We start from the raw sequence: 11,451 nt of genomic DNA, 5'->3' as shown, positions 1-11,451 counted from the left end.
CTTGAGTTGCCAGGATGGTGGACGCTCTCTCCTCTGGTTTCACTCAGGTAGCATTGCTCCCCAGACTACGGGTGGCTTTGGGAGGCGTGGGTGGAAGAGGACGCAGATTTCCATCTCCTGTTCTTGCTGTAAGGAGTTAAACACCCACTTAGCCAGGGACGGGAGCGAGCTGGGTGTCAGGCAACCGAAAAGGACAGGGCCACCATCTCCAGAGCATGGCACGGGCGAACAAAGTCCCGGTACCACCGGGACTGACTTGGTTTGATTAACGTGCAAGCCCTCTCTGTGGATGGAGCTGGCGTTCCTGGAGTGACAGCCATGCCCAGAAGTCAATGAGATGTCACTGCTGCCACCAGTGTTGATGCAGGCTGGAGAGTCCCTCTGGGCCTCCGAGAAGCCCAGCGCCAGGTGCTGCCACCACGAAGTCTCCACATCCTCGTAGAAATCGCCAAATTCCCTGGGATCCAGCAAAGCAACTGCAGCACCAGTGTCCAGGGCTGCCGCACCTTCTGCCAAAGCCACCAGAGAGGGGCACGCGCCCTCTCCTGCCTGCCCTGCGGAGCCCGACGGTGGGCAGTACGCCAGTGGTGCCCACCCCGGTGGTGTCCCCGTGCCCTGTGCGGGGGCTGCGGTGGCGGCGGCGTGGGGAGGGCCGGGAGCTGAGCGTACGTACGCGAGGGGCGGTCGGTGGTGGTGCCCACTGCCCGCCTTTGGGTGTCCTCCAGTCCGAACGCGCCTCCTGACTCCGCGCATCAACCACTCCATAAATAAATACGTTAAATAAATAAAGTGACAGATCCAGATTGGGGTGGGGGGTGGGGGTGGGCAGAAGGAAGGAGGGGGCAGCTCCCCTCGCCCCGGGGGCTGTTCGTGAGCGTCTCACACAAACACACGCGCACACAAAGTAGCTGACGACAAAGACGAACTGGGACCGGTGGAGATGCTGCCGGCTGGAGCCCCTTCCTCGCCCGTCGGCAGGGCACAGTCCTCGCTGCGAGGCGGTGCGGGGGACGAGGGGGTCCAGGACGTCACTCCTGAGCTGGCATCGTGGCGGCGCGCGGGGAGCTGGAGGTGAGGGAGACATGCGTGGTTGAGGATGGCAGTGACCGCGGCGTCTGGCACCTGGAGGGGGAGATGAACAGAGAAAACCTCGTTTCCTTCTCCTTCCCCTTCCCCTCCCTCCCGCTTTTCCCGAAATCCAGCCGTTGGCTCAGCTGTTTGCTGTGCAGGCGGCACCAACGGACACCCAGCGCTGGGCAGGACGACACCCTGAGTCCTACCATCTGCGACATACGTATATCATCGAATCACAGAATGGTTTGGGTTGGAAGGGACCTTGAAGACCACCCAGTCCCACCCCCCTGCCCTGGGCAGGGCCACCTCCCCCCAGCCCAGGTTGCTCCCAGCCCCGTCCAACCCGGCCTTGAGCACCTCCAGGGATGGGGCAGCCACAGCTTCTCGGGGCACCCTGCGCCAGGGGCTCACCGCCCTCAAAATGAAAAATTTGTTCCTAGTATCTAATCTAAATCTCCCCTCTCTCAGTTTGAAGCCATTCGTCCTCATCCTATCACTCCATGCCCCTGTAAAAAAGTCCCTCCCCAGCTCTCCTGGAGCCCCTTTAGGCACTGGAAGAGGGTCGGAGGTCTCCGTGGAGCCTTCTCTTCTCCAGGCTGACCCCCCCACCTCTCCCAGCCTGTCCTCCCAGCAGAGGGGCTCCAGCCCTCCCAGCAGCTCCGGGGCCCCCTCTGGCCCCGCTCCACCAGCTCCATGTCTCTCCTGTGCTGAGGTATTTATGATGATATGACATCATCACCCTGGTTTTAACACTTATCTAACAACCGTTACCAAAGCAATGTCAGCCATATTTTAAAATCTGATCACCCCCCGACAACTCGTGGCCAGTTTCGACCCCAAAAGGAACGGGGGGCTCGCAGCTCCGCCGTGACTCCTCTGCCCATGCCAAGCGCCCACGCGGCCCCCCCGAGTACCCCGGCCATGCCACAGCCCCATGCAGCCCCCCCTGCGCTGGCACTCACCAGGAGCGGGACTTCCTCACCCGGGAGGCCGCTGGCCGCTCCAGGAGGCTGTCCAAGTGCATCAGCCTCTCCAGGTGCAGAGCGCGGGGGTCCTGCTCTGCCGGGTCCCTGCTCCGCTCAAACTCGAAGATGGCCGGAGGGGACAGGTCCAGCTCCAGGAACATGATGTTCTCAGCCTACAGCCAGACAGGGAGAAGAGAAAGCCAACACGGGGAGTCACCACATGGCAGAACATGGCACCAGCTCCGGCACGTCCCCACTGCCCAGAGAAGCCGACGGGCACACCGGGGAGCGGCACCCTCCTCCGGCTGCCGCCGCCACAGGGCAAGCTCCATCCTGGAGCACAGGCTCCCCGCTCTGCTCAGGCTCTCCTGGTCTTTCCTGGGGCTGAGTCCAGCAGGCAAGGCTGAATGGTCCCGTCCTCTCAAATGGCAGGAGCGAGCAGCGCCAGTGGGCCAGCAGCTCAAGGACCGGCTGAGCGCACGGCCACCGATCCTGCCAAGTGGCAGGAAAGAGCTGCGAGCTCGAACTGACGTATCCCAAATCATCGTGAGCTTGTTTACTCCATGTTCTCTCCCACTGTTCATCCATCCATCCATCCATCCATCCATCCATCCATCCATCCATCCATCCATCCATCCATCCAACCTTACAGCCACCCATCCACCCAACCTTACAGCCACCCATCCACCCACCCATCCGCCCATCCCATTTAAGCAATGACGTCTCGCCTCCCCGGCACGCACCGGTGCTCTCTCACTTACCCGGTACCGAGGATGAGAGCCCATGGCCATGGCCACACGGGCGTATTGGCTGATGGGTCTCTTGTACCCCACCGCAGAGGTGGGCCGCCTCTTCATTTGGTTGCTGTTTCTAAAGACAGAAATTGAGAGGAACGTTTATTAAAGAGAACATAAATTCCTACTAAAAATGCCTCCAAGCAGTGATGAATGGAGCTTGTCTAGAGTGAAGGGCGGTCATTGCCGGTGGGGCTTGGCTTGGAGAGGGTTTCCACCCGTAGGCACCTGCAAGCATCCCGGGGTCGCTGACGCCCCCCCAGCCCGGGGACATCCCCGCCCTGCAGGCAGGGGCTTCGTGCCCGCGGGTCGGCGGCGCTGAGGCAGAGCGTGGCTCGGGGCCGGGGACGTACCCTCCGGTGGGCACCAGCGGCTGGAACTTCCACTGGTCCTCCTCCCCGTCGAAGTACAGGCGGTTCATGATCTTGTTCTTCTCTTCCGGTGGGATGAAGTTCTCGATGATCAAGTACCTGAGCGAGTGACCGGCCAAGAGCGAGGCGGAGCGGGAGCAGGCGGGTGGGAAGGAGCAGGAGGGGAAGGCGTTACCGCGACGAGTCACAGCAAACAGGTCGGAAAGGGAGAGGAAGAGGATGTCAGGAAGAGAGGGAGACACAGGGAAATGGGAAAACATCCAGAAGATGGAAACAGGACGGAAATGGAGAGGTTGAAGGGAGAGATGCAGCCGGCAGAGGGGGGAGGGAGGCGGGAGAGGGAGGGCAGAGGAAGAGGGTCATCAGAGAGGAGCGAAGGCAGCTCTGCGACTTTCCCTCCCGGCAGGAACCCCCTCTCCTCTCGGCACCGTCTGCCCCCACAGCTGCCCCGCCAGAAAATAAAGGAAAACTCAGTGATGCAAAATGGACCCCAAAGGGAATCTTTTTTTCCCCCCCCCCCGCATTTTTGGGGGCAAAATTGAGCAGCTGCAGAAAATGGGTTTGAGTGGGTGAGTCCCGTCAGCGAGTTGCCGGCTCTTACAAAGTTCGAACCACGTTCGAAGGGAAAGGTAGCAAAATTTGACGTGAAATTTTGTTCCCAGTAAAAGTATAAATATTTTATCATGAAAATACTAATAGATATATATATATATGTCTGGGTGGGATTTTTTAAAGATATTGAATAAGATTACTGCTTGAAGTGAAAACAAACCCACTAAAGGTGGTGGAACATCAGCTGCGTCTCCTGCTGGGAGGTTCCCGGAGGGAAAAGGCTGCTCGGCTTTGCCGGGTGCCGCTGCTGTGCCGGGAGCTCCCGTGGGACCGGGGCTCCCCCCAAGTGCTCCCGAAGCTGCTCTTCCCCCCCAGTGACGGCGCTGGGGCCGGAGCAGGTCTCCAGGTGCCCTCGGGGGACGCTTACCTCCAGCCGCCCCACCACGTCCCGGACCCCAGCCGCAGCCCGCGCCGCTGCCGCGCGGTCGCTTCTGCGTGTGTGTTTTCTGGGGTTTCACCTTTCTCAGCAACTTTTTAATCCTCTCCCGTGCAGCTCACCCAGCTCCAGAGCTTTAAACGTGTTTTACACCTTCTGCCACCGCTGATGGGACAGGAGGCTCTCGGTTTTCCCCATCAGTGGCTGTATCGATCCTTCCAGCTCTGCTCTGTGCACCCCAAATCTGCTCTGTGCACCCCAAATCTGCACTGCTCTGAGCACCCAAATCTGCTCTGTGCAGCCATCTCTGCTCTGTGCACCCTAAATTTGCTCTGCGCACCCCACATCTGCTCTGTGCACCCAGGTCTGCTGTGAGGACCCCAGATCTGCTCTGTGTACCCCAAACCAGCTCTGCGCACCCCAAACCAGCTCTGCGCACCCACCTCTGCTCTGAGCACCCCAAATTTGCTCTGCACACCCCAAATCTGATCTGTCCCCTAGGGCTGCTGTGAGAACCCCAGATCTGCTCTGAGCACCCCAAATCTGCTCTGTGCACCCAGGTCTACTCTGTGCACCCCAAATCTGCTCTGAGCACCCCAGATCTGCTCTGTCCACCCAGGTCTGCTCTGTGCACCCCGCTACGTGCACCCCAAATCTGCTCTGCGCACCCTGCACAGCTGCACCCCGGCGTGGGGGGAACGCACGACCACCTACTTGAGCTTCAGCTCCCGCGTCTGCTCATTCTGCGCCTCCTCCAGGTCCTGGCGCACGCGGATGTACTCGTCGTGCTGGTCCTGGATCTCCGCCTTCACGGCCTGCAGCTTGGCGTACAGCTGGGGGGGAGGAGCAGCCCTCAGCCCCGCGGCTCGGGGGGCTGCAGCGAGCCCCGCGGCTCCGGTGGCCGGAGGGACGGTTGTCCCCACCCGCCGCGCTCTCACCTTCTTCAGCTTCTTGGTTTTGATCTCCACCTCCTGCTGCAGGGAGGTGTAAGTCTCCCGTAGCTCCATGGTCTCCTCGTCCCGCAGCAGCATCTCCTGCTGCATCTCCCGCTCCCGGCGTTTCTGCAGCGCGGGGGGAAACGCTCAGCGCCGGGAGGGGGAACCGGCCCCCCCCGGGACGCCCCCGCCACCCGCCTAAGCCGGGTCAGGCCCCCGCGCCGTTACCTGCTCGGCTATCTCCTGCCGCTTCAGCTCCAGCATCTTCTGCTGCTCGTTGGTGTGGTCCACGATGGTCCTGCCGCCGATGAGCAGCTTGCTCTCCATCGCCTGGGGGCCACAGCGGGGGGGGGTCAGGGCATGGCCCCATGGGGTTTGCCCCCACCGGGTGGTCACCCCGTCCCTGGTCCCCGTCCTGGGCTCCCTGTCCTCACCCCTGGCTCCTGGGGAGGCGGGAGCTTTCGGGGTGGCACATGCTGATGGGGGGGGGGCTGCATGTGGACCCTGACCAGCTTGGGGAGGTTCAGCACCCCCCCATCCCACCGTCTCCCACACCGCCCCATCCCACCCCACCCCATCCCATCCCACACTGTCACCCTTACCCCTCCATCCCCCCCTCTCCCATCCCACCCTGTCACCTTCACCCTCACACCCCCCAGTCCCACCGCATCCCATCCCACCCTGTCACGCACACCCTCCCCATACCACCCTGTCCCGTCCCATCCCACCCTGTCACCTTCACCCTCCCCCCCATCCCACTCCATCCCATCCCACCCTGTCCCCCACACCCCCCATCCCACCCCAGCTGCTCCCTGGGGAAAAGGGCTCCCCCCGTCCCACTGCTGCACTCACACACACACACGCGTATCGGTGTACGTGCACAACCCCCCCATATGCACACGCCTGTGCGCAGTGACACCTCCTGCACGCACACACACACGTGCACGCACATTTCTACACGCACACCCATGTGCAGATGTTTGCGTGCACACCCTCCTTTACCCCACGCGCACACGCTTGTGTACAGCCCCCACGCACGCACACGCGAGTACACTGCTGCATTGCACACTCGTGCGTGTTGCAGCCTGCCCCGAGCAGCTGTGGCTGCCCCATCCCCGGGGGTGCTCAAGGCCGGGTTGGACGGGGCTGGGAGCAACCTGGGCTGGGGGGGGGTGGCCCTGCCCGGGGCAGGGGGGGGACTGGGTGGCCTTGAAGGTCCCTCCCACCCAACCCCCTCGGTGTGTGCCGTGACACGCCAGGAGTGTGCACACATTGAAGACGTGTGCCAGCACATGTACAAGCGCCGTGTGCCCGTGCACTCACGTGCAGGGTGTGCGCACACCGTGTTCCCACGTCAGGGTGTCAGTGGGACAGGGTGGCAGCACCAGTGGGAGGGGACAGGGTGGGGGGGACACCCTGCGCCCCCCAGTGCTGCAGCTGAGGGACGTGAGCGGGGACGGCTCCAGACGTCCCCACGCCCCCGCACACGGCTTTAAAAATTAATCTGCCAGACACAGCGCCAGCGGCAGCACCGCTCGCCGCCGTCCCCGGGGTGTCCCCGCCGGCCGCTGCCCGCCATGCCGCTGCCCTCACCGGCCCCCCCGCGGCCATAGCCAAGGCTGTGCCCGGCAGGATGGCCGTGACGCCACGCCAAGGGGGGACGCTGGCACCGGGGGGCACACGTGGCATTCATCGGTGCCACCGACACTTGCCCCACGGCAGGGCTGTCCCGGAGGTGCTGCGTCCCCCCCGGCCGTACCCCGGCACCACCCTGGGCACGGGGGTGGGGGCTCAGGCAAACCGCGTCCCCCGCTCACACCGACAGCTATCTGGGGCAACACGCTATTTCCCCTATTTTTCCCCTATTTTTTCCCCGTCCCAGCCCCACGCGGGACGGCTGTGGAGGTGCGCACTGTGGGGTTTTAGAGCAGTGTGAGCAGCCCCCCCCGCACCCGGGGGACAACCCCCACGTCTGTACCACCAGCTCCCACCTTCCCCCCCCCCCCTCCCCCCCCCAGGGACCCTGGCAGCCGTTCAGTGCTATGGGGCACATCCCCCATGGGTGCCCCATCCAGCCCCCCCGGCCCTGCTGCGCCCCCGAGACCCCGACACCAGGGATTCCTCCATCCTTCCCCCCCCCCCCCCCCGCATTGGGCAGAGGGCCGCCCGCTGGCCGGGCGTTTTGCCGGGAAGCCATTCCCGTGGGGGCTGAGACCCCCGAGGGCAGCCCCCCACCCAGCCCCACGCCATCCCCTGCTGGGATTTCCCAGGGCAGCCGGGGATGGGGGCACTGGGGACACTGGGGCACTATGGGTCCCTCATGCCTCCTCCTCCAAACCCAGTTCTTGGTCCTACTTGCACCCCGTGATGGTGAGTGTCCCCAACACCCTGCTGGGGTGCGGGGAGGGGACCAGGCGGGCGCTGGGATGATGCTCGGCCACGGCGCGGTGGTGCCACCACTCCCTGCGGGGTTCACCGCCAGCTACCGCCTTCGCCGCGGGATTATGGTGTTTTTAGCGCTGCCGTTTTCTCCCAGCCAAAGCGTTTATTCTTTCTACGGAAGACGACTCCCAATCTCCTTTAGCGCGTGGGACAGACTGAACACTAAGCCTCTCACGGGAACTCATTTCCGGCACCCAAATAACTTCTCCGGCACTTTCCCACCCGCTGACCCCAGCCTGGACGCCAAGGCGCACATCTGGGCACCAAGGTGCACATCTGGGCGCCAAGGCGCACATCTGCCGGGGCGGGCTGGCCCCCGCCTCTCCCAGCTCGATGCCACCCGCGCGTCCCAGCCGGACGGTGGGGCCGGGCCCCGGCTGTGCCGGACGGCAGAGGCAGAGCCCACGTCCACGAGTGTGACGGTGAGTCGAGGTCCAGCCCGCGTCTCCCACACGTGGGGCACCCCGTGCCCCCCAGTCTCTGCGGCTGCCTTTGCCACAGTCACTACGGAGCCGTTGAAGGCGTGAGCGGGACACGGGGCTCTTTTCACGCGGGTGCCTCCTTGCCCAGCCCCGCTGCGTGGCACAGCTGCCTGCGGGCACCGGGAAGCCACCCAGTGCCCCCCGCTCTGTCCCCCCAGGCAGCCCCTGGCAGTGCCCGTGGGGTGAGGGTCGTGGCAGGCTCTGCCCCTCCGTCACTGGCACAGGGGGGATTTTTGCCCCCTGGGGCGATACCTCGCTGGTGTGACCGCACCCTGCCCCCACGGCCGGAGGGCCCCGGTAGCTCCGAAGGCCACCAAAGGGGATGCGGCATCATCTCCCCTCTGGCCCTGCCACGTTACTCAGCAGTTACAGGACACGGCGTGGCCCCGAGCCAGCCCCGCTGCGCCGTGCCGGACGAGGAACCGCGCGGGACGGCTGCCAGCGACAACCTGCACTCCACCGTGGCGGCGGGGGGCACCGGCGGGGGGAGCCCACCTCCGCCCCGAGCATCCTGCTCTGCCGGGGCACCCATCATGGGACATCCGTCATGCCAGCTGGGGACCGGTGTCCTCCCCACGGCTCTGCCCCGGCGGCACATCCCACTGCGAGCCCGTGGGTCTTTGTGCAGGCATCCAGGCACGGCCACGCGTCCCTGGGCATGGCCACACGTCCCGGGGGCTGCAACAAACACAGCTCTGGCCACGGAGGAGGGTACGAGAGCATCACCCCGCTCAGACCCCGAAATCCCAGGCAGGGATCGACTACCCAGCCACGTCCCCGCCTGGGGGGCTCCGTGCCAGCTCTCCAGCCCGGCCACCGCATCCGGGCCACCGTGGTGATGGAGGGGCCATGCCGGAGCGTGATGCAGCGGGGTCAGGGTGCCAGGGCTCCCACCGCCATGACCGTCGTCCCACCTCGGTGCTCACGCCGGCCCCGCAGCAGCCACGGGCAGGCAGGAGGGGGTCCGGACCCCCCAGCCTCACCGGGGACGGACGCAGGGCTAGGGAGAGGGGGCAGTGGTGCAGCCCCGGACCCCCGCCACGGCTGCCCGGGGCTGGGCTGGGGCTGCCGCGGCCCCTCTTGCGCTCAGCATCCCCGAGCATCCCTCAGCTGGTGGCTCGGAGGGTGCCAGTACCATGCCCCCACCCGCCCCGTCCCAGCCGCAGGGTGCCGGGAGGGATTTGAGGCGGGGAGGGGGTTCGGGGGTCCCCGCAGAGCTGCGGGCTCACAGCCCTGCCCCCCGCCCCCCCGAGCCCTGCTGGCTGGGCGGGAGCCGTGGGGCTGGACAGGCCCGGGGGGCAGGCGGTGGCGCATCCCCAGCCCTGGGCGTGTTCCCCGGGCCACCGGGGACCGGTCTGCAGCATCACTCCCCCACCCCGCCGCACGCTGCTTTGTTGTTCTGAGGGGGACAAGAGCTGAGCACAGCAAACTCGTGCCACCAGTGATCCACTCCCCCATGGCCCTTCCCCACCCCGCGCCCCCAGCAGCTCCCACACAAGGTCCCCGCGCAGGTCCGTGTCTGAGGATAACCCCAGCCCACCGCCGCACGGGGCTGCCCTGGGCGTCCTGCTTGGACGCCTCGCTTGGGAGCCCACCTCGCACGGGCACCCTGCCTGGGACCCACTCAAGCGCCCCACAAGGGGCTGGAGGCACAGCAGGTCTTCCCCCGGCGTCGCTCGTGACGGCGCGTGGCGACACGTACCTTGTACTTGGTGGCCAGCAGCTCGGTGGCCTCCTGCTCCTTCCGCAGATCCTCTATCATCTTCTCCTTCTCCTGCAGCAGCTTCTGCTTCTCCTCGCTCACCAGGCTGTGGTCGTCCTGGATAGCGGCTTTCTCCTCTTCCAGCCTCTCTTTCTGCTCCTTCAAGTAATTCTCCATGTTCTTCTCCAGGCCGTCCTCGTTGTCGTCCTCGCCTTCGTTCTCGGTGGCACTTTCTCCATCCACCGCTTTCTTCCTCCGGCTGCTCCTTCTCCTCTTCTTCCCCAGCATGCCGCGTTTCTCCAGCTGGGCTTTCAGCCGGACGATCTCCTCCTGAAACTCCCGCAGCAAGGTGTCCTTGGGGTCCTCGTTCACCCGGGGCTTGTTCTTGATGTTCTTGGCCCTGTTGGCAAACCTGAGGGTGGAGAGGCTCTCGTCGTAGCTGTGAGAGGCCGGGCCCAAGGTGGCCACCATGATTGTCTTGGCGTTGCCCCCGAGGGAGTCCTGCAGCAGGCGGGTCAGCTTGGAGTCCCGGTAGGGGATGTGCGTGCTCTTGCCGTCCACGAGGGCGGAGATGACGTTGCCCAGGGCGGAGAGGGAGAGGTTGATCTTGGACGCTTCCTTGGGGCGCTCTCCGTGGGCCCCCATCTTGCTCTGGCGTTCGCTGCCGGCCAGGTCCACCAGGTTGAGCTTGCCCACGCGGATGTGCTCCTCGCCGTCTGGCCCCGTCTCGCTGCACTCGATGGTGATGAGGAAGATGGCGTGGGAGCGGGAGCTGTGCTCGTTCATGTTGGTGCTGCCCACGGAGCGCGTCTGGCTCCCCAGGTTCATCACGTGCTCGATCTCCTTGACGTTCTTGGTCACGAAGGAGGAGAGGTCCTTGATGTACACCCCCGTCTCGGGGTTCTCCTTCAGCTCCAGCTTCTTGCTCTGGTCCTTGGCGAGGAGGTCCCTGATCTCCTCCTGGTAGATCTCCAGGTACGAGGCCCTCACCAGGTACTGCTGGTTCTGCGAGCGGGAGATGTGGGTGAAGATGTGCTCGAAGGAGCTGGGGATGATGCCGCGCTTCTCCGGCTCCGCCCAGGCGCCCTGCATGGTGTAGGTCTTGCCGGTCCCGGTCTGGCCGTAGGCGAAGATGGTGCCGTTGAAGCCCTGCAGCACGGAGTCTATGAGCGGCCGCACGGTCTCGTCGTAGAGGTCCGCCTGCTTGGAGCTGGCGTCGTAGACGGCGTCGAAGGTGAAGGTCTTGGGCAGCTCGCCCGGGGCGGCGCGGGGGTTGCGGATGCTCACCTGGCCCAGCTTCACGTCCAGCTCCAGGACGCGCTCGTAGCCCGCCGCCTCCTCCTTCCTGCTCATGGGCCGGCACCGGGCCACCACCTTCAGCGCCTCGCAGCCGCTGCGGGACTTACCGGCCATGGCGGCGGCGGGCGGGGCCGGCGGCGGCGGGAGCGAGGGATGGAGCGGAGTGGTGCGGGGAGCGGGGCGGGCGGAGGGGGGGGCTCAGCCGCGCCGCCCCCGCAGCATCCCCCGGGCCGGGGCCGGGGCCGGGGCCGGGGCCGGGGCCGGGCGGAGGGTGCGGGGGGCCGGGGGGCGGCGGGGGGGCCCCGCCGGGCGCTCGGTCATGGCAGGCGGCGTGCGGGGCCGGGCGCGGCGGGGGCGGGCGGCGCGGCTCATTGGCGGCCGCCCCGCAGACGGGCAGGG

General features: G+C 65.5%; 1 protein-coding gene across 1 annotated transcript; it reads right to left on the bottom strand.

Annotated features, from left to right (window-relative positions):
- Nucleotides 1-865: 865 nt before the first annotated feature.
- Nucleotides 866-11,166, bottom strand: KIF3C (kinesin family member 3C; the record flags this gene model as incomplete). The annotated part of the gene is made up of 8 exons (XM_082481313.1): nt 866-1,122; nt 2,037-2,212; nt 2,801-2,909; nt 3,187-3,303; nt 4,907-5,025; nt 5,131-5,253; nt 5,356-5,457; nt 9,754-11,166. The coding sequence occupies 8 exons, from the start codon at nt 11,164-11,166 to the stop codon at nt 1,029-1,031; spliced, it is 2,253 nt and encodes a 750-aa protein (XP_082337439.1). The 3' UTR covers nt 866-1,028.
- Between the last annotated feature and the right edge of the window lie 285 nt (nt 11,167-11,451).

Source organism: Vanellus vanellus, assembly GCF_965231255.1.
Source record: "Vanellus vanellus genome assembly, chromosome: 3".
In the NCBI taxonomy this organism is placed as follows: Eukaryota; Metazoa; Chordata; class Aves; order Charadriiformes; family Charadriidae; genus Vanellus; species Vanellus vanellus.
Note: the sequence above shows the minus strand (reverse complement) of the source record. Positions and strands in the feature narration are given on the sequence as shown.